This window comes from Anomaloglossus baeobatrachus, chromosome 5 (assembly GCF_048569485.1).
Source record: "Anomaloglossus baeobatrachus isolate aAnoBae1 chromosome 5, aAnoBae1.hap1, whole genome shotgun sequence".
Lineage (NCBI taxonomy): Eukaryota > Metazoa > Chordata > Amphibia > Anura > Aromobatidae > Anomaloglossus > Anomaloglossus baeobatrachus.
In genome coordinates, this window is record NC_134357.1 from 135,011,120 (window position 1) to 135,031,641 (window position 20,522).

The 20,522-nt window shown below is 44.9% G+C and overlaps 1 protein-coding gene across 1 annotated transcript in view; it reads right to left on the reverse strand.

The window, feature by feature from the left end:
* Positions 1-20,522, reverse strand: part of ADAMTS14 (ADAM metallopeptidase with thrombospondin type 1 motif 14) — a 305,508-nt gene that overhangs the window by 59,728 nt on the left and 225,258 nt on the right. The window contains exons 13-14 of the mRNA XM_075347232.1: positions 19,832-19,965; positions 4,333-4,456 (exon numbers count right to left, since the gene is read on the reverse strand). Coding sequence (XP_075203347.1) covers positions 4,333-4,456; positions 19,832-19,965 — 258 coding nt within the window. The remainder of the gene's footprint in view (positions 1-4,332; positions 4,457-19,831; positions 19,966-20,522) is intronic.

A 20,522-nucleotide genomic window follows, 5' to 3' on the forward strand; every position in this document is an offset into this window, starting at 1 on the left:
TATAACGCCCAATCACAGTAACACCACAAAAAAGAAGGCTGCGGCGTTACTGTGAGGGCAAGCAACATCAGATGTGTTAATTGGTTGGAAAACAGGTGCCAGGAAGTCAGAAATGAAAATGAAAGTATCGAAGCGAATGCCATATTAGCCGTCGGATAGCGAATACCTCGAATACCCCATTATCCGTCGGATTCCGAATAGTGGCGAATACATTCGCTCATCCCTAGTTTTCAGCCCCTTTTAGTCTGATACCTCTAAATAAAGTCCCGAATGGCCAATTACTTCCATAAGTCACCTAATTAGTAAATTGAGTCTATCTGTGTAATTTATTCTCAGTGTAACTACAGCTGTTCTTTGAAGGTCTCAGAGGTTTGAGAATAATAGGGATCAAACAGCATCATGAAAACCAAGGAACACACCATACAGGTCAGGGATGAAGTTGTAGAGAAGAGTAAGCAGGGTTAGGTTCTAGAAAAAAAAAATGTCCCAAAGTGTGAACATTTAACAGAGCACTATTCAATCCATGATCCAAAAATAGTTGGAGTATAGCAAAACTGCAAACCTACCAAGACCTGACTGTCCACCTCAGGGATGTCAAAATAAAACACTGTGTGTAAAAATTAAAATCTTGTACAAAGTCGAGGGCCAAATTTGATATTTATTGAAAAAATAGGGAGGGAGTTTTTCCTTCTCATCAAATATAACGATGAACCCTTTCATATGGAAATAAATTTAAGTTTTTCCTAAACATTGAATCTGGAAAAAGCAAAGCTTCATACTATGAAACCTTATGAAATAAAATGTCAAATAAAAGGCACATCTGTGGCATTAATTTCTTAATAAAAAATAAATCTTATGCTTCTTTCTTTTGTTTGTAGCCTTCTTAATTCGATTTTAATGTAACCTTTTTTTCACAAGCTAAGAATAATAATAATAATAATAATAATAATAATAATAATTTTCTACAATGAAAATTCAACTATTTAAGTTCATGGCTTGGAGCAGCAAGAAAAAATGCATAAAGAAACATTCATTCAAGGTCAGTTTGCTATACTCTGATCTACTTTGATGCACACTGGTCCACGCCAGATACCTGGCATCACTGGCAGTGCAGTATACAGGGGAATGCAAAGGGAATCTGAAATATGTGGAACTAGACAACATCTGCAGTGCATAAACAGCACCGAATCAATAATATTAGCAGAGTGAAGATGGTAGGGAGAGAACAAAAGGGTAAGGTCTCAATACATAGGGAAAGGATAATAATGAACAAAAAAATAACTAAATAGAGATTACATAACATGAGCAAGTAGAGCAATAACATAAATCATGGCATGATGGCATTGGTTTAATATAGTACCTATGTCCAGCTTATGGAGGAGATAGAGGATAGTAAGTACTATTCCTTCAGATATTTGGAAAGCACAAGGATAGTGTCCGATCATGTAGGGAGAAGAGGAGAAAACATCCGTCCCAGGTGTTTGCCGATCAGGAAGTGCATCATAGCATTACTATGGGGCGAGTTGTAAACAGCCTTGGGGAGTGGTACCAGTTCAGAAACTCGGGATTTGTACTATTAGCGGTACATTCGCTGTCCACCGATGGGCCAGATCCAGTAGAGATTTGGTATTTTCTTCTGTGCCAAATATAATTACACTGCAGTCCAGATGTAGTCTGCGGGCCTGAGATTGACATCTATGTTCAACCTAAACTGACATACCAATCAAGGAGAGCACTAATGAGAGAAGTAACTAAAGGGTACTTTACACGCTGTGACATCGCTAACGATATATCATCGGGGTCACGGTGTTTGTGACGCACATCCGGCGTCGTTAGCGACCTCGCAGCATGTGACACCTATGAGCGACCTTAAACGATCGCAAGTTAAAAATCGTTGGTCTGTAACACATCATTCATTTACCAAAAATCATTGTCTGGTCAGTAGCGAGGTTGTTCGTCGTTCCGCACCACACATCGCTACGTGTGACACCGCAGGAACGACGAACATCTCCTTACCTGCCGTCCACTCATCTCCTCTCTTCCTCTGCTATTGGGCGGCCGCTTAGTGACGCTGCTGTGATGTTGCTGTGACGCCGAACGCACCTCCCCCTTGAAGGAGGAATTGTTCGGTGTCTCCAGCGACGTCGCACAGCAGGTACGTGCGTGTGACGCTGCCGTAGCGATAATGTTCATCAATCACCACATATCGCACCAACGACGGGGGCGGGTGCTAACACTCGCGACATCTCTAGCAATCACTAGCAATGTCGCAGCGTGTAAAGCACCCTTAAGAAGTCTATGGTCACCCTGAAGCTCAGATGGGAGAATGAGTGCCCAGGACAACTATTAGTCATATACTCTACAAATCTAGTCTTTATGGAAAAGTGGAAAGTAGAAAGTCATTTTCAAGAGTAAGCCATGAGAAGTCACATTTAAAGTTTGCAAAAAGCCATGTAGAGGACACAGATAGCATTTGGAAGAAGGTGCTCTGGTTATATATGAGACCAAAGTAGAACTTTTTCGGCTAACTACAAAACATTACATGTGACAGTAAGCTAACACTGCACATCACTATAATGACTGAACCTTCCCACATTCAGGGATGAACAAACCAGGAAATATGTAATACCTGTAATAAACAGGTCCCTAGCCACACTAGAAGAAGCCCGAGATTTGAGAGTGTAGGTTAGCACCCTAAGATTATGAAATGGCGTCACCAGTCATCGTCGGCTGACCCTGAGGGGCATTAACTGTACCCTCAACTATAAACAAAGTGTTACACTAAACAACAATTAACATAAATGAAGTGCGCACAGGAAGAGGGTGAGGCACACAGCTAAATACATGTGAACACAGTTGTACAAGGAAAAGGGAGGAAACTGAAAAGACTTACGTAATGCATGGAAACCCCCCAAATGTTACAGAAAGGGAAGAATGCTGGGAAGGGAAACACACAAACCGCAGGAAAAAGCAACAGTCATTCAGCAAAATTATCCCTAGGAAAAGCTGGGACACCAAACATTCATTTAGCCAGGAATATAGCCAGCAATTAATGGATTTGCATGATGAGTATAAATAGCCCCTCCTAAGATGTGATAGGGCAAACCAAATAAGAAAGTAAACACACCTAAATAGAAGTAAAAAGGAAAGACTAGAGAATCATCAGCAATAGTACAAAGACAAAACAGGCTGTGGTCCAACAGAGAGGGAAACTGACCACACAACCAGAGGTCACTGGATCGAGAAACGACAATCACCCTGAAAACACCTTCCCTATTGTCAAACATGGGCATGAGAGCATCATTTGATTTTCTGGGATAACTAAAGAATATATATATATATATATATATATATATATATATATATATATATATATATATATATATATATATATATATATAATAAGGTGGCAAGCCTCAGTGATGTAAGACCTGGAGAAGCAGGGTCCATCACATATATTGCTGACAGGTGATTTTTAATGGACCCGAATATTTTGGGTACAGGTTCCACTAGAGCCAGGTGGGACTTGCCATCCCTTTACCTCCATTTGTAACAAATGATAAATGGGAGTTAACCTATCTCATTTGCTGTCTGGGAGTAGAGGTGAAAACACCTCATGAACTTGAGTCTGTGAGTGAAAGTGAAAAGACGAATGAGCCCGTACATCTATGAAACTGCTCATTTTATGTTATACCATTTGGCCGGAGAACAGGCTTTTTTCTTTGTTTGGAATCCTTTGGGAGTTTATGACGTTAATAAACCTCCTCTTGTTGGATCAGAGACACTGCCTATGTATGCGATACCCGCTACTAAAGAGCTTGAATGAATCCCTACAATATATACTGCTCAAAAAAATAAAGGGAACGCTTAAGCAACAAAATGGTTATTTATTGTTCCCTTGATTTTTTTGAGCAGTATATATATATATATATATATATGTTACAAATCAGCACCGCCGATTTCTGTTCCGCCCAAGCGCTGCCCTCCATTTCTGGTCGTTCCTCGGGTTGTCCAGCCGGCTGCCCTGTTCTCCACGTTTCAGTGTGGAGAAGCGGCTAGTGAGCATGCTCAAGTACTTGGCTCTCTTTCTGAGGCTGAGGCTAAAGGCTGCTGAACCCTTGTGCAAGAAGAGTATATGGTCCAGTCCAATAGTTTATCATAATGCACAATTCTACTTACTTTGGAGGTAGATGTGGGCTCCATTACATTTTAGGTCCCTGTTTGCGTGAACAAGTTTCACCAATGGTATATCTTTCCCTGAAACATTTTTTTCTTTGTGCCCCTACAATCTGCCTTTACAAAGACAGAAAACTACTGATTACATTTTCTTACCAGGCTGTTTTGGTGATTTGACTAATGTTCCCTTCACAGTTCGACAATGAGAATTATCACCTCCGCAAACCCCACACTTATCCTCTTCTTTCAGAGAGCCAATTTCCTTGTCACATCCGAAGTGCTGTAATATAAAGCAACAAGACAATCGCCCTCTGTTAGACGAATCCGGTGAGATAATGGATAAGTATCTCACAACCTGTGTAAATAGGCCTGAAGGAAATGACTATTTCACCTTACCTGTTCCGCAGAAATATATGAAAAGAACCTTTTTTCAGGTTGTTTCTCATTAGTAAATCAAGGAAAGCACAGAAACCAAACACAGTGAAGCTTAGGAAGGAGAGACGTTTATCTGTTGGGTAGGAAAACCAAGCACTGAGATAACGCTAACTTGAGTATTAATAGGTACAAGTCTCCAAACTAAAAATTTACTGTGTTAGCCATTGATTGCCGAATTTATAAAGGAACCAATGGGATAAATTAAATCTAGTTGATAATAACAAGCTCATTCAGATGACAAATAATTAGTTCTGAAGCAATGTCATGCCCATCCTTATACAAGGTTGCAACCATGATTTTAGTGACACAATAGACTGTAGTTATTTTTTTAAATTGTTTATATAAATTAAGTTTTTCCATTGAGATACATACAGCAGAGAGAGGTCACATCAGGACACACACATGTATGTAGATGTGAATGTAGTGACTTGAATCCCGTCACAACTAAGGGGGTTGTCCGATATAGAAAATAAATGTTTTTTTAAGGCATGGATACGCTTGAAATAAAAAACAATAGCATACTCCAAGTGACCCCAAGGATCCTGAGCAGGCTTTTCCAGAGATGTCCATTGGCTCCAGAAGTGATGCCTGCTGCTCTGTTCGAATGTGTAAGGACCCCTGAAGACTATGATTGGCTACAGCAGTCAGGTTAGTAGGAGAGCGTATCATCAGATGTAATTGATCACCGATGCAGCCAATCACAGGCTCCAGTGGTCATTGAACTTCCAAAAAGAGCAGGAATCATTTTCAGAGCCAGCCCTGGAGCGGCTTGCACTGGAATTTATGGGGGGCTGGATGTGAGCATTCCACCGTTTTTTATCTTTCACTGCATCAACTACTTAAAAAAAAAATTCTACATTAGACATTACTACATGTTAACTCTTGCATTATTATGTTAGGTGGTGTCTGTCAGTTTTTATTTTTTTTTTATTTTAATCAGCAGGTGACTGCAAGAGGGGTCAGCCTTTTTTTGCTCCCAGTTCACATATGGGAGCCAGTGGGAGGTGAGTGCGCAGCTCCTCTCACTGGGTGCTGGTACTGTGTGATGGACACTGTTGTATTGGTGGTTCGTGTCAGTGGGGCGGTAGGGCCTGGAGCCTTGGGGGCTTTGCCTTGCAGCATGGGCGCTGTGAGGCACCAGGTCACCTGCCCTGCTGGCGCTTTATCGCTGTAGCAGTGGTTAGTGCAGTGCCGCACTATGAGGTTTAGATTAGGGACCCACTCAGAGGTTCGCCGTGACGTGGCAGTGGTCTTAATACAGTCTGAACAGAATAGTAACAAAGAACCTCTTGTTCTATTTAATTTTTTGCCTAACGGCTTTAGATTAGTGATGAGCGAGCATGCTTGTAACTACTCGGTACTCGCACGAGTATCACTGTACTCGGGCTGCTCGGCGGGTACCGAGTAATTTTGCAATACTCGTGCTTTACTCGTGGTCTTCATCCCTGCATGTTGGCGCTCTTTTGAGAGCCAGCCCTCATGCAGGGATTGGCTGGCAGACCACTGCAATGCCACAGCCCTGTTAGTTGTGGAATTGCAGTGATTGGCCGGCCTGCACAGCGTGACCGAGCCTTTATACCGGCCGGCGCGCTGTGCTCTGTACACAGCCATCTCATATTCCCTGCTTTCCACGCCCACAGGCGCCTATGATTGGTTGCAGTGAGACACGCCCCCACGCTGAGTGACAGGTGTCACACTGCACCCAATCACAGCAGCCGGTGGGCGTGTCTATACTGTGCAGTAAAATAAATAAATAAATAATTAAAAAAACGGCGTGCGGTTCCCCCCAATTTTAATACCAGCCAGATAAAGCCATACAGCTGAAGGCTGGTATTCTCAGGATGGGGAGCCCCACGTTATGGGGAGCCCCCCACCCTAACAATATCAGTCAGCAGCTGGCCAGAATTGCCGCATACATTATATGCGACAGTTCTGGGGCTGTACCCGGCTCTTCCCGATTTACCCTGGTGCGTTGGCAAATCGGGGTAATAAGGAGTTATTGGCAGCCCATAGCTGCCAATAAGTCCTAGATTAATCATGTCAGGCGTCTATGAGACACCTTCCATGATTAATCTGTAAGTTACAGTAAATAAACACACACACCAGAAAAAATCCTTTATTAGAAATAAAAACACACACATATACCCTGGTTCACCACTTTAATCAGCCCGAAAAAGCCCTCCTTGTCCGGCGTAATCCAGGATGATCCAGCGTCGCATCCAGCGCTGCTGCATGGAGGTGACCGGAGCTGCAGCAGACACCACCGCTCCGGTCACCTCCACACAGCAAATGAACACAGCCGCGCGATCAGCTGCTGTCACTGAGGTTACCCGCTGTCACCGCTGCATCCACCGGTGGCCGCGGGTAACCTCAGTGACAGCAGCTGATCGCGCGGCTGTGTTCATTTGCTGTGTGGAGGTGACCGGAGCGGCTGTGTCTGCTGCAGCTCCGGTCACCTCCATGCAGCAGCGCTGGATGCGACGCTGGATCATCCTGGATTACGCCGGACATGGAGGGCTTTTTCGGGCTGATTAAAGTGGTGAACCAGGGTATATGTGTGTGTTTTTATTTCTAATAAAGGATTTTTTCTGGTGTGTGTGTGTTTATTTACTGTAACTTACAGATTAATCATGGAGGGTGTCTCATAGACGCCTGACATGATTAATCTAGGACTTATTGGCAGCTATGGGCTGCCAATAACTCCTTATTACCCCGATTTGCCAACGCACCAGGGCAAATCGGGAAGAGCCGGGTACAGTCCCAGAACTGTCGCATATAATGTATGCGGCAATTCTGGGCGGCTGTTGGCTGATATTGTTAGGGTGGGGGGCTCCCCATAACGTGGAGCTCCCCATCCTGAGAATACCAGCCTTCAGCCGTATGGCTTTATCTGGCTGGTTTTAAAAATGGGGGGAACCGCACGCCGTTTTTTTTAATTATTTATTAATTTTAATTATTAATTTTAATTATTTATTAAATAATTAAAAAAAACGGCGTGCGGTTCCCCCCATTTTTAAAACCAGCCAGATAAAGCCATACGGCTGAAGGCTGGTATTCTCAGGATGGGGAGCTCCACGTTATGGGGAGCCCCCCACCCTAACAATATCAGCCAACAGCTGCCCAGAATTGCCGCATACATTATATGCGACAGTTCTGGGACTGTACCCGGCTCTTCCCGATTTACCCTGGTGCGTTGGCAAATCGGGGTAATAAGGAGTTAATGGCAGCCCATAGCTGCCACTAAATCCTAGATTAATCATGTCAGGCGTCTCCCCGAGATTCCTTCCATGATTAATCTGTAAATTACAGTTAAAAAACACACACATCCGAAAAATCCTTTATTAGAAATAAAAAACACTAACAAAGTCCCTCATTACCAATTTATTAACCCCGACAAACCCTCCATGTCCGGCGTACTCCACGGACTCCGGCGTCGCGTCCAGCTCTGCTGCATGGAAGTGACAGGAGCTGCAGAAGACACCGCCGCTCCGGTCACCTCCACGCAGCTAATGAAGACAGCCGTGCGATCAGCTGAGCTGTCACTGAGGTTACCCGCTGTCACTGGATCCAGTGACGGCGGGTAACCTCAGTGACAGCTCAGCTGATCGCGCTACTCACCTCATTTGCTGCGTGGAAGTGACCGGAGCGGCGGTGTCTTCTGCAGCTCCGGTCACCTCTATGCAGCAGCGCAGGATGCGACGCTGGAACATCCTGGATGACGCCGGACATGGAGGGCTTTTTGGGGCTGATTAAAGTGGTGAACCAGGGTATATGTTTGTGTTTTTTATTTCTAATAAAGGATTTTTCGGGTGTGTGTGTTTATTTACTGTAACTTACAGATTAATCATGGAGGGTGTCTCATAGACGCCTGACATGATTAATCTAGGATTTAGTGGCAGCTATGGGCTGCCATTAACTCCTTATTACCCCGATTTGCCAAAGCACCAGGGCAAATCGGGAAGAGCCGGGTACAGCCCCAGAACTGTCGCATATAATGTATGCGGCAATTCTGGGCGGCTGCTGACTGATATTGTTAGGCTGGGGGGCTCCCCATAACGTGGAGCTCCCCATCCTGAGAATACCAGCCTTCAGCCGTATGGCTTTATCTGGCTGGCATTAAAATGGGGGGGACCGCACGCCGTTTTTTTTTAATTATTTATTAATTTATTTTACTGCACAGTATAGACACGCCCACCGGCTGCTGTGATTGGGTGCAGTGTGACACCTGTCACTCAGCGTGGGGGCGTGTCTCACTGCAACCAATCATAGGCACCGGTGGGCGGGGAAAGCAGGGAATAGGAGATTGTTTAATGAGCGGCCGGCTTTTTCAAAATAGTAAAAGCCGCCGGTCACCTCCACGCAGCTAATGAAGGGAATAGCGCGATCAGCTGCTGTCAGTCAGGTAACTCCCGGCCACCGCTGGATCCAGCGGTGCCGCGATTAACCTCAGTGACAGCAGCTGATCGCTCTACTCACCTCAGTTGGTGCATGGAGCTGACTGGAGCGGCGGTGAGTAGCGCGATCAGCTGAGCTGTCACTGAGGTTACCCGCGGCCACCGCTGCATCCACCGCTGGATCCAGGTAACCTCAGTGACAGCTCAGCTGATCGCTATACTCATCTCATTAGCTGCGTGGAGGTGACCGGAGCGGCGGTGTCTTCTGCAGCTCCTGTCACTTCCATGCAGCAGAGCTGGACGCGACGCTGGAGGACTGTGGAGTACGCCGGACATGGAGGGTTTGTCGGGGTTAATAAATTGGTAATGAGGGACTTTGTTAGTGTTTTTTATTTCTAATAAAGGATTTTTCGGGTGTGTGTGTTTTTTAACTGTAATTTACAGATTAATCATGGAAGGAATCTCGGGGAGACGCCTGACATGATTAATCTAGGATTTAGTGGCAGCTATGGGCTGCCATTAACTCCTTATTACCCCGATTTGCCAACGCACCAGGGTAAATCGGGAAGAGCCGGGTACAGCCCCAGAACTGTCGCATCTAATGTATGCGGCAATTCTGGGCGGCTGCTGACTGATATTGTTAGGGTGGGGGGCTCCCCATAACGTGGAGCTCCCCATCCTGAGAATACCAGCCTTCAGCCGTATGGCTTTATCTGGCTGGTATTAAAATTGGGGGGACCGCATGCCGTTTTTTTTAATTATTTAATTATTTATTTCACTGCACAGTATACACACACCGGCTGCTGTGATTGGTTGCAGTGAGACAGCTGTCACTCAGTGTGGGAGCGTGTCTCACTGCAACCAATCATAGGCGCCGAAAAGCAGGACAGCAGGGAATAGGAGATTGATTAATGAGCGGCCGGCTTTTTCAAAAGAGGAAAAGCCACCGGAGTTTGAACAGCTGTGCAGCGCCGCGGCAGTGATCGGGGAACGGTAAGTAAGAGAGAGGGGGGGGAACTGACCGACAGACTGTGAGAGGGGGACAGACAAGACAGAGAGAGACAGACCGACGGACTGAGGGAGATAGAATAAAAAAAAAAAAAATGACCGACATCGCTAGTAAAAAGCACAAAACGTGCGTTTTGGACATCGGAGTGCCACACAAGGTTTTCATGTAAAATCTTTCATGTATTAATCTCAAAAAGTAACATACACCAGCTCTATCTCACTATTGGGTATGTGCCCTTAACATTTCCGCCATGAAAATTCATTTTGGTGTCATTTTGGAAGGTTTTCTGGTGAGTCCGTAAAAATGGCGTAAAACTCGGACAAAATTGTTCACATCTGTGACTTTTGAGTGATAAATGCTTCAAGGGGTCTTCCCCATGCTGATGCCATGTCATTTGAGCACTCTTCTGAGACTTTTGTGACATTTTTAGGGTTTCTCCATGCTGCCGGGGGGTCATTTCACAAAAATACTCGGGTCTCCCATAGGATAACATTGGGCTCGGTGCTCGGGCCGAGTACACGAGTATCTTGGGAGGCTCGGCCCGAGCTTCGAGCACCCGAGCTTTTTAGTACTCGCTCATCACTACTTTAGATCATTGTATTTTTTGGGATGTGCGATCCATGTTTTTTTCTCTATAGTGTGCTTTTCTTCTTTTAGTATTCTGTTGTAGGTGATGACTGCCTCCATATTTGGCTAAGCACTTCTCCCATCAACATAAAACTGTTTTTAATTAGTGCAGGATCGGACCTACTCTTTAAAATTGTAAGCTTTTAACCTGGAAGATGCATGTTTTAAAAATATTAGGTTTAAGGTCCCATTGAAGAAAGGTTGCCTTGTTTCAGCTGGTGACCGCTCATAAATTGGCCAAGCACCTTCATTTTATAAGTATATTCAACAAATGTTCCATGGATCTTATCTTACCTTAGAACATCTACAATAAACCATAAAAAGTTACCAAAGACTATATTACTGTCATCAAATAGCAACTAATACACTTCTTACAAACAGAGGAATGGGCTACCTTGAAATCCCATCTAAACTAGCCCATCATAGAATTCAGAACCAAGTTAGAAACATAAAAGAGGAAAGCATTCATCAGAGACATGGAGGATTACATGAAAGGGCATGTCTACAGGTGGCTAAACTCGGGATAAACCAGAAGATGAAGATCCTCCCACTCCATAGAATCATACAGAAATATGGACCCAATCAACCAAACTTTTTTTAGGCAACTGACAGGGATGATACCATAAAAGAGGACCCACTGAGGTGGCAGGAGTCATGATGACAGGAGACTCACAAGTTCAGACCCACTCTTAGGTAAGTATTGTACAATATATAACATATCCTCCCAAAACATGAAAAAAAAACATTTTTCATGGAGGCACCTCCGATGAGATCCACAGATGATGGCAAAACCTGTTTACCTTAAAGAAGTTGGCTCTATGAATACCATATCACTACAATCCCCCAAAAATATATCATCTGATTGAAACTTAAATATCCCTGGGTGAAAGAGATGTTGTTAACTACACACTTGATGACATTAAAAAATGAAGTTTATGGCTACACAAATATGTGTCTTCACAGGCAATTGGCAATCAACAAACTCATCTGTAATAAAAACTTGGTCATAAAACCTGCAGATAAGGGCCATTGTTCTTATGGACAAAACTTACTACACAGAAAAAAATGTATTCTGGACTTGTGGAACATAACACCTACACACCTATAATGAGAGCTCCCACATTCAAAGTAACAAGGGAGATACAGACCATCCTAGATGAATATCAACCAAAAGGGTACAAAAAGAAGAAACTTACTGTCTAATTCCAATCCTATCATACTGGAGATTTTCACATACTTGCTAAAATTCACCAAAAGCTTTTACAACCAATATGCAGACCCATAGTCGCTTCTACTGACTTGGTTTTGTCACCTGTAGCCATTTTTCTAGAAAAGATCCTTACCCCACTTGTGAGTAAAACACAGACATATCTTAGTGCGGGGGGGGGGGGGGACAAAATATTTTAGCCCAAGGGCCACATTGTCATACTGAACCAATCACAATATTTTTTAAAGGGGTACTTATATTTTCTGTGTTTCAGTTGGATTCAGATCAACAAACATACTTTGTTACTGAATCACATTCACCCTGTTCTTCTTCAGTAATGCCACAGATATGTGTTTTGGATAATACCATGTCGGAAAAGTGCACATCTACAAAGGGCTAGCAGTGATGGTCGCATCTTCTCTTTCTATGTAGAGCAAATTGATTAAGTGGCCAAGTATGTCTCCCTATTTAATCCCAAATGAAATACCTATGGGGAATTCTGAACAGACAAGATGAGCATCACTCTACATACAGCATCCAGGCTCTAAAAGAGGTCGTTCTTAAAGAATGGAAAAATATAGATATTGCACTATGTCACCAATTTGTTCATTCCAGGCCCATAAGGCTTGGTGCTATCCTCAAAAATCATGGCTGTCATATAAATCCAGTAGTTTTTTTTATTTGGGGTATATTCATTTTTGTGGCAACAAATTTGAGCAAAAGGAAGTTTTTTTTAATTTACGTATATTATTAACCTTAGTTTACATGTTATAGGTTAAAAAATATGTTCTTTGAAATTCACTCATAAAAAAATTTGGAAATTTCCAAAATATGGAAGCTATGTGATTTTTTTCTTCATCAATTAGTGTAGGGACTCGCAAGTGTGAGAATCCGTGACGTGGATTGCGAGCTTCCATATTTTGGGCCAAAATATCAACCAATATCTCACAATTGAGGTATGGCACATTTTATACATTTTTGCAGGATGTGTGTGGACCTTTTGATTTTAGGTGCTATATTGGTGATCTTGTCATGTGTGATGCACTTTTGTAGTGCTAACTGATCCGCCTGGCCTAGTGTTCTGCGTCATTCATAGGCCACAATTCAGACACTGTGCATCTCACTTATCCATGTGAGATGCACAATTATAGTGCTGAATAGCCCGCCTTACCTAGGTTTCTGGCGTCATCTATAGGTTACAGCTCAGACACTGTGCATCACACTTATCTATATGACGGCCTCCCAGTGCCAGCCATATTAGTGTGCAAGTTTTTTGCTGAGCAGCTGCCCCTAGCTTGGAGGGTTGAGTGGCAGTGGCTGTGACATCAGCATCTTGCACCTGAGCTGCGGCCGCCTTCAAGAGGAATGTTTACTACATTCTGTTTGTGCATACATCATCTGGTTTGGCACTATTGATATGTTTTTTCTTTTTTTTATACAGTTCTATGTGATTTTTTTCTTAAAGGTTCCTTGAAAATAAACTATTTACAAAGTGACTCATTTCTGAGACACTCTGAAATCAAGAACATTCTGTGGGGGAAATCTATCCGGTAGTAAATATTCAATTTGTCTGCAGTGCCTTCACAGGCAACGTTAAGTATTACACCTTGTCTATTCAATCATTGGATTGTGTGTGTAATCCAGTTCAGGACAGGTCTTCCAGATCGAGTGGAGCTCTTTTTCAGCTCTCTCCACTACAGTCAAGATATGAGGATCCTGAAAAGATGGCCTCTCTATTACTTCAGAGATCCCTATAGGTAATACGAAAATTAGGTTTTCTATACTAGTTAATTCCTAATGCAGATGCTAAGAATGATTATTTAGGAGACGGAGCACTCACCACTAGAGATGAGCGAACCGGTCATGGTTCGGCTCGAGCTCGGTTCGCCGAACCGAGGTCTGGTTCGCGTTCGGTTTGGCGAACCGCTCGAACCACATAGGAAACAATGGGAGGCAATCACAAACACATAAAAGCACCTGGAAAACACCCTCAAAGGTGTCCAAAAGGTGACAAACAACTCACAACACAACACAAACACATGGGAAAGTGACAAGAACAAATTCTTATGCGAAAACAAAACAGCATAATGAGGAAAACTATAGAGCCATGGCATGCTCTTCTAAAATCATGTAAAACACCGCAAGGTGACTCCAAGCGCAGTCTCCCTTTTTTCCAAAAATTGGGCCACACAGACACCCACCCCTTCAGTGGCAGCACTTGTGCCCCAGTTGTACACTTCACAGGTAGATTTGCATCAAGCACATTCAAAAATACGCCATCCTTAACCGTCCCCAGGATGGCACCGGGGTAGGTAGCAAAGTCTTTGCTGAACCATGACTTGTTCATCTTGGCTCCTTTTTAAAAACACTGCAAGCAAGGGTTACTCCAAGCGGAGTCTCTCTTTTTTCCAAAAATTGGGCCACACAGATACCCACCCCTTCAGTGGCAGCACTTGTGCCCCAGTTGTACACTTCACAGGTAGATTTGCATCAAGCACATTCAAAAATACGCCATCCTTAACCGTCCCCAGGATGGCACCGGGGTAGGTAGCAAAGTCTTTGCTGAACCATGACTTGTTCATCTTGGCTCCTTTTTAAAAACACAGCAAGCAAGGGTTACTCCAAGCGGAGTCTCCCTTTTTCCCAAAAATTGGGCCACACAGACACCCACCCCTTCAGTGGCAGCACTTGTGCCCCAGTTGTACACTTCACAGGTAGATTTGCATCAAGCACATTCAAAATACACAAGCATTTACTCTCCCCAGGATGACACAGGGGTAGTAAATTCCTTGTGGATCCATGACTTGTTCATTTTGATGAACGTTAGTCTGTCCACATTGTCACTGGACAGACGCGTGCGCTTATCTGTCAGCACACACCCAGCAGCACTGAAGACACATTCAGAGACAACACTGGCAGCTGAACATGACAAGATCTCCAAGGCGTAAGTGGAGAGCTCTGGCCATTTTTCAAGATTTGAAGCCCAAAATGAGCAAGGCTCCATTTGCAATGTCATGGCATCGATGTTCATTTTGAGATACTCCTGTATCATCCGCTCCAGCCGTTGACTATGTGTCAGACTTGTTGTCTCTGGTGGCCTTGGAAAGGATGGTCTAAAAAAATGATGAAAAGATTCAATAAAATTGCTGTTACCAGCACCAGATACGGTGCTGCTGGTATGGGTAGACTGTTGAAGATGACGAGACCGTCCCATGTTTGTCAAGTTACAACTGGGAGATTCACTCCGTGCACCACAGTTGTTTGGTGGAAAAGCCGAGTTAAGATCGAGTAACAGCTTTTGCTGATACTCCTGCATACGTGCGTCCCTTTCTATGGCTGGAATTATGTCACAAAATTTGGACTTGTACCGGGGATCTAATAGTGTGGCAAGCCAGTACTCATCATCACTTCTAATTTTGACAATACGAGGGTCATGTTGGAGGTAGTGCAGCAAGAAAGTGCTCATGTGTCTGGCGCAGCCATGCGGACCAAGTCCACGCTGTGTTTGTGGCATAGAGGTGCTAACCGTTCTTTCTTCCTCTGACATCTCCCCCCAACCTCTTTCAACTGAAAATTTGACCAAGGTCTCCCTCATCCGCTGAGTCTTCCATGTCCATGGACAGTTCGTCATCCATTTCTTCATGTTCTCCTGCACCTTCCTCAACATTTCGCCTGCTACCATGCGCCCTTGTTGATCCCTGTCTCCCATGGTCCCATGCCTGCCGCCTTGGTGATGATGAACGTCTGGACCTTGGTGATGTTGTTGTCCCTTGCGCATATGAATCCTCCTGTAGTTCCTCCCCTTCCTGTTGTCCCATCCCCTGACTCCGAATAGTGTTTAGCGTGTGCTCCAGCATGTAAATGACTGGAATTGTCATGCTGAAAATGGCATTGTCAGCGCTAAACATATTCGTCGCCATGTCGAAACTGTGCAGAAGGGTGCATAGGTCCTTGATCTGGGACCACTCCATCAGGGTGATCTGCCCCACCTCTGCATCTCGTTGGCCCAGGCTATACGTCATGATGTATTGCACCAGGGCTCGGCGGTGCTGCCACAGTCGCTGTAACATGTGGAGAGTCGAATTCCAGCGTGTCGGCACATCGCATTTCAGCCGATGAACCGGCAGGCCGAAAGACTTCTGGAGCGATGCAAGTTGCTCAGCTGCGACGGTTGAACGGCGGAAGTGAGCAGACAGTTTTCGTGCCCTGTTCAGAAGGCCATCTAGGCCAGGATAGTGTGTTAAAAAGTGCTGGACAACAAGGTTCAACACGTGAGCCATACAAGGCACATATGTCACATTGCCCAGGCGAAGGGCCGCACCCAGGTTTGCAGCATTGTCGCACACGGCCTTACCAGGCTTCAGGTTGAGTGGAGACAACCATTTACCAAACTCAGTATCCAGAGCTGCCGACAACTCAGCCGCTGTGTGACTCTTAGTTCCAAGACATTTCAAGACAAAGACCGCATGATGCCGTTGCGCTCTGCTGCCAGCATAGTAATGAGGGGTGCGTGATTCCTTCTGCGCAGTTCCACCGCTGGTGGCCTGACCAGGCAGGCTTGGGGCGGAGGTGGAGGACCCAGACGAGGTTGAGGAGGCAGAAGCAGTGGAAGAACTTAGACAGACGGAGGATTGACGCCCAAGTCGTGGGGACGGCAAGACTTGTGCAGCAGACCCTTCACTATCAATCACCATAGTTACCCAGTGCCCAGTCAGCGACATGTAACGTCCCTGTCCATGCTTACTGGTCCAAGTATCGGTGGTGAAATGCACCCGTTCACACACAGAGTTTCTCAAGGAAGCGGTGATGTTGTGTGCGACATGCTGGTGTAGCGCAGGCACACCTTTCTTAGAGAAGTAGTGGTGACTGGGCATCTGGTACTGGGGCACAGCAACAGACATAAGGTCACTAAAATCCGTGTGTCCACCAGGCGGAAAGGCAGCATTTCGGTAGCCAAGAGCTTACGGAGGGATAAAGTCAACCTCTTAGCTTTGTCATGGAAATGGCCTTTTATTTGTCCACACCTGAGGGACAGAGATCTGGCTGCTGTGTGTAGATGGTGGTGAGTAGGGTGTCCCTGGAAAAATGCAGGTTTGTGAGGAAAGTGCAGGCGTAGATATGATGTTGCCTTCATCCAATGTTGATGCTATCGATGTCTGAGAGAGCTGTACACACACACTTGTTTCCCCTTCCAAACCAACTGACGACCTACCAAGCAAACTGCCTGTTGCGGTTACAGTGGTGGAAGTTGTGTGTGGAAAACCAGGTGTGACAGCTGTCCCCACAGTCCTAAAAGATGAAGAGCGCGCGGATTCACTGGAAGGGGCAGGCGGTGGATGGTTCGCTCCGCTAGGCCGCATTGCAGCACAGTGAGCTTCCCACTGGGCCATATGATATTTATTCATGTGACGATTCATGGAAGAAGTTGTCAAACTGCTGAGGTTTTGGCCTCTACTAACAGAATCACGACAAATTTTACAGATCACATGATTTGGGCGATCCTTTGCAAGGTCAAAGAAGGACCAGGTTAGGCAAGGCTTAGGGGGCATGCGACCTGCTCAGCCCCCCCGACTAGTTCTCAGAGGCAAAGTGGTGGCTGAGGATGCAGTTGTAGACGTGCTACCAGTACTCCTCCTCTGTCCAGGAAGGCGCAAGGTAACTTCGTCGTCAGTAGCATCCTCCTCCACCGCCTCTGTTGACCATCTCGAGTGCCTGACTGCGGGTTGACAGTAGGTGGGATCTAGAACTTCCTCATCAAGCGTTGTGTTTGCACTCCTCTCCCCCTCAGACCGAGCCTCTTCCTGCCCTGAACGAATATTTAAGTTGTCATCCCAATCTGGTATCTGCGTCTCATCGTCATTAGTATGTTCCTCATTGTCTATTACAACAGGTGTTTCAGTTTGTGAATAAGGGTCAACATTATGCTCAGAAACTTGGTCATCAAGGCCTGAATCTGAGTCACAAAAGTTCTGGGCATCACTGCAGACCATTTCCTGGTCTGTACTCACTGTAGCTTGGGAGCAGACCTCTGATTCCCAGGCTATAGAGTGACTGAACAGCTCTGCAGACTCAGCCATCTCAGTTCCACCATACTGTGCAGGGCGGATGGAGACTTGAGAGCTGGGAGAAGGCAAGTTTGATTGGGATGAAACTCCGAGGACTGGTGTTTTTTGGATACGGTAGTTGAGGTGGCGGAGAGGGCACTTGTTGGACCACTTGAGATCCATTCAAGCATTTTCTTTTTTTGGCCATCATCTACCTTTGTTCCAGTTCGTGTTCATAAAAAAGGGAGCACATCTGATTGTCCACGGAAAGTATTAGACATCTTACTTTTGCTGGAAGATGGCCTATCTTCAGCAGATGTTAATGGAGCTTTGCCACCTTCCCCACGGACACAAACTTTTTTTCCTTTTCCAACACGCCTGTTCCAATTTCCACCAGCATCTGTCATTTTGCCACTCATTTATATTGCGACAAGATTGTGCACTTAAAATGTGTTAGTAAAAATTGAGAGGTGGTGTAGATTGCAGCGGTGGTCTACCTTTACTGACAGCAGAATAAACAACAATAACTATCCCGGACAATGCAACTATGGCCCTTAAACTGGCAGCACAGTTTGCTAGTATAATAGCTTTGTAAAAATGAGTTTGAGTGTGCAATGCAGAGGTGCTGCAAATATCTTGGCACCAGTGGGACACTAATGAAGTCCAACAGCCACTTTTAGGATGCCACTAAGTTTCCTTAATGCTTGCTAGTATAATAGCTTAGTAAAAATGAGTTTGAGTGGGCAATGCAGAGGTGCTGCAAATATCTTTGCACCAGTGGGACACTAATGAAGTCCAACAGCCACTTTTAGGATGCCACTAAGTTTCCTCAGTGTCTGCTAGTATAATGGCTTAGTAAAAATGAGTTTGAGTGTGCAATGCAGAGCTGCTGCAAATATCTTTGCACCAGTGGGACACTAATGAAGTCCAACAGCCACTTTTAGGATGCCACTAAGTTTCCTCAGTGTTTGCTAGTATAATGGCTTAGTAAAAATCAGTTTGAGTGTGCAATGCAGAGGTGCTGCAAATATCTTTGCACCAGTGGGACACTAATGAAGTCCAACAGCCACTTTTAGGATGCCACTAAGTTTCCTCAGTGTTTGCTAGTATAATGGCTTAGTAACTATGAGCTTGAGTGTGCAAAGGGCAGGAGGGTACAGTGGCAGGGTTGTGGGTCTGGGTAGAGGAAAGGAAGCCTCCCTTTCTATCCCTCCTAATGGTGAAATGCAGCAAGGAACTCCCTGACCTTAGCTACACAGACGCTCTTATCTGTAGCTGTTAAAATCTGTTTTCACGGACCTGACTGTCACCTATGGCTCTGAGCCTGCTGTAATTAGCCCTTACAAGGGCTGAAAGAAACTTCTATCCCTATTCTGTATAGCGCTGTGTATAGAGCGTACACAGCAGTATCGGAGACAGGAGCTACGCCAGCGGTGACTGACACCCAGACGCAGAAGGCAGATAATGACGTCCAGACGGCAGATACCTGTTTTTATAATGCAGGGACATGTGACATGGACAGCCTATGACACATGCCCTTGCTTCTCTGGCAAAAAGTCCACTTAGCTGTGTGTGTGTCTGGGATTGGCTGACATGCTGGTCCGCCCCACTACACGCGCACTTAGGGAAGGAAGAGAAGGAAAAAAAAAAATGGCCATTATCCCAGCAGCAGTGATCTGAATTTGCAGTCCCCCCACACTATACGCTGAAATTTCATAACAGTGTGAGTCACAGAGTGACTTACACTATTACAGCGGAAAGCCAGCTAGTAATTAGCTTGGCTTTTTGCTGCTAGAACCGTTCTCGAACGTAACTAGAACTATCGAGCTTTTAGCAAAAAGCTCGAGTTCTAGTTCGATCTAGAACAATCCCCAAAATCACTCGAATCGCGAACTGGATGGAGAACCATGAACCGCGAACCGCGCTCAACTCTACTCACCACACAATCTCCTCTGGCGCAAACACTGTAAGGATCTTTGTAGCTACACCGAGTACCATCATGAACCACCTGATTCATGAACACCACATCTGTCGTTTCCTTAGACTGGCATATAAGCTCACATTTCTGGGCATCTGTAGAGAAAAAAAGGGTCATAAACTGTGGGATTGTGGGAAGAAATACATACATTTAACACTATGCCATGTGATTATCTCCAAATTTTCTGACATTAAACAGAAAATAATGTACGTCCTCTCCTGACACCTTAACATAGTTATTTTCTATAAAGTAACACACCGCTCCACATCCTCCCAGCTTCCTGGTTGGCAGGGGTGGGTACACTCCTAATAATTAACAGCTTGGGCCAACGATAGAGTTGAGATGCTGGTCCTGTATGCTCTATGACTCTTAAAGCAATGTCAGCTTTTCCTCTGCAGCATCAGAGAAGGACAGGGGTATTAAAGCTGGTGGTATCTGTTGATGTAGTTAGCTTCGGAAAAATGCTTACAAGCTCAATTAGAAAGAACCTGCAAGCACTGCCCTCATTGCCTAGGAATTCAGCCACCTCTAATAAACCACAGCAGTGGCTGGCAACCAAAGCAGCAACGAAATCTGAATGTGAAAAATCTACCAATAAATGGTGTGGCAGCAGGGCTAGAGAAATATAAAACTTAGCATTTACTAGGAAAAA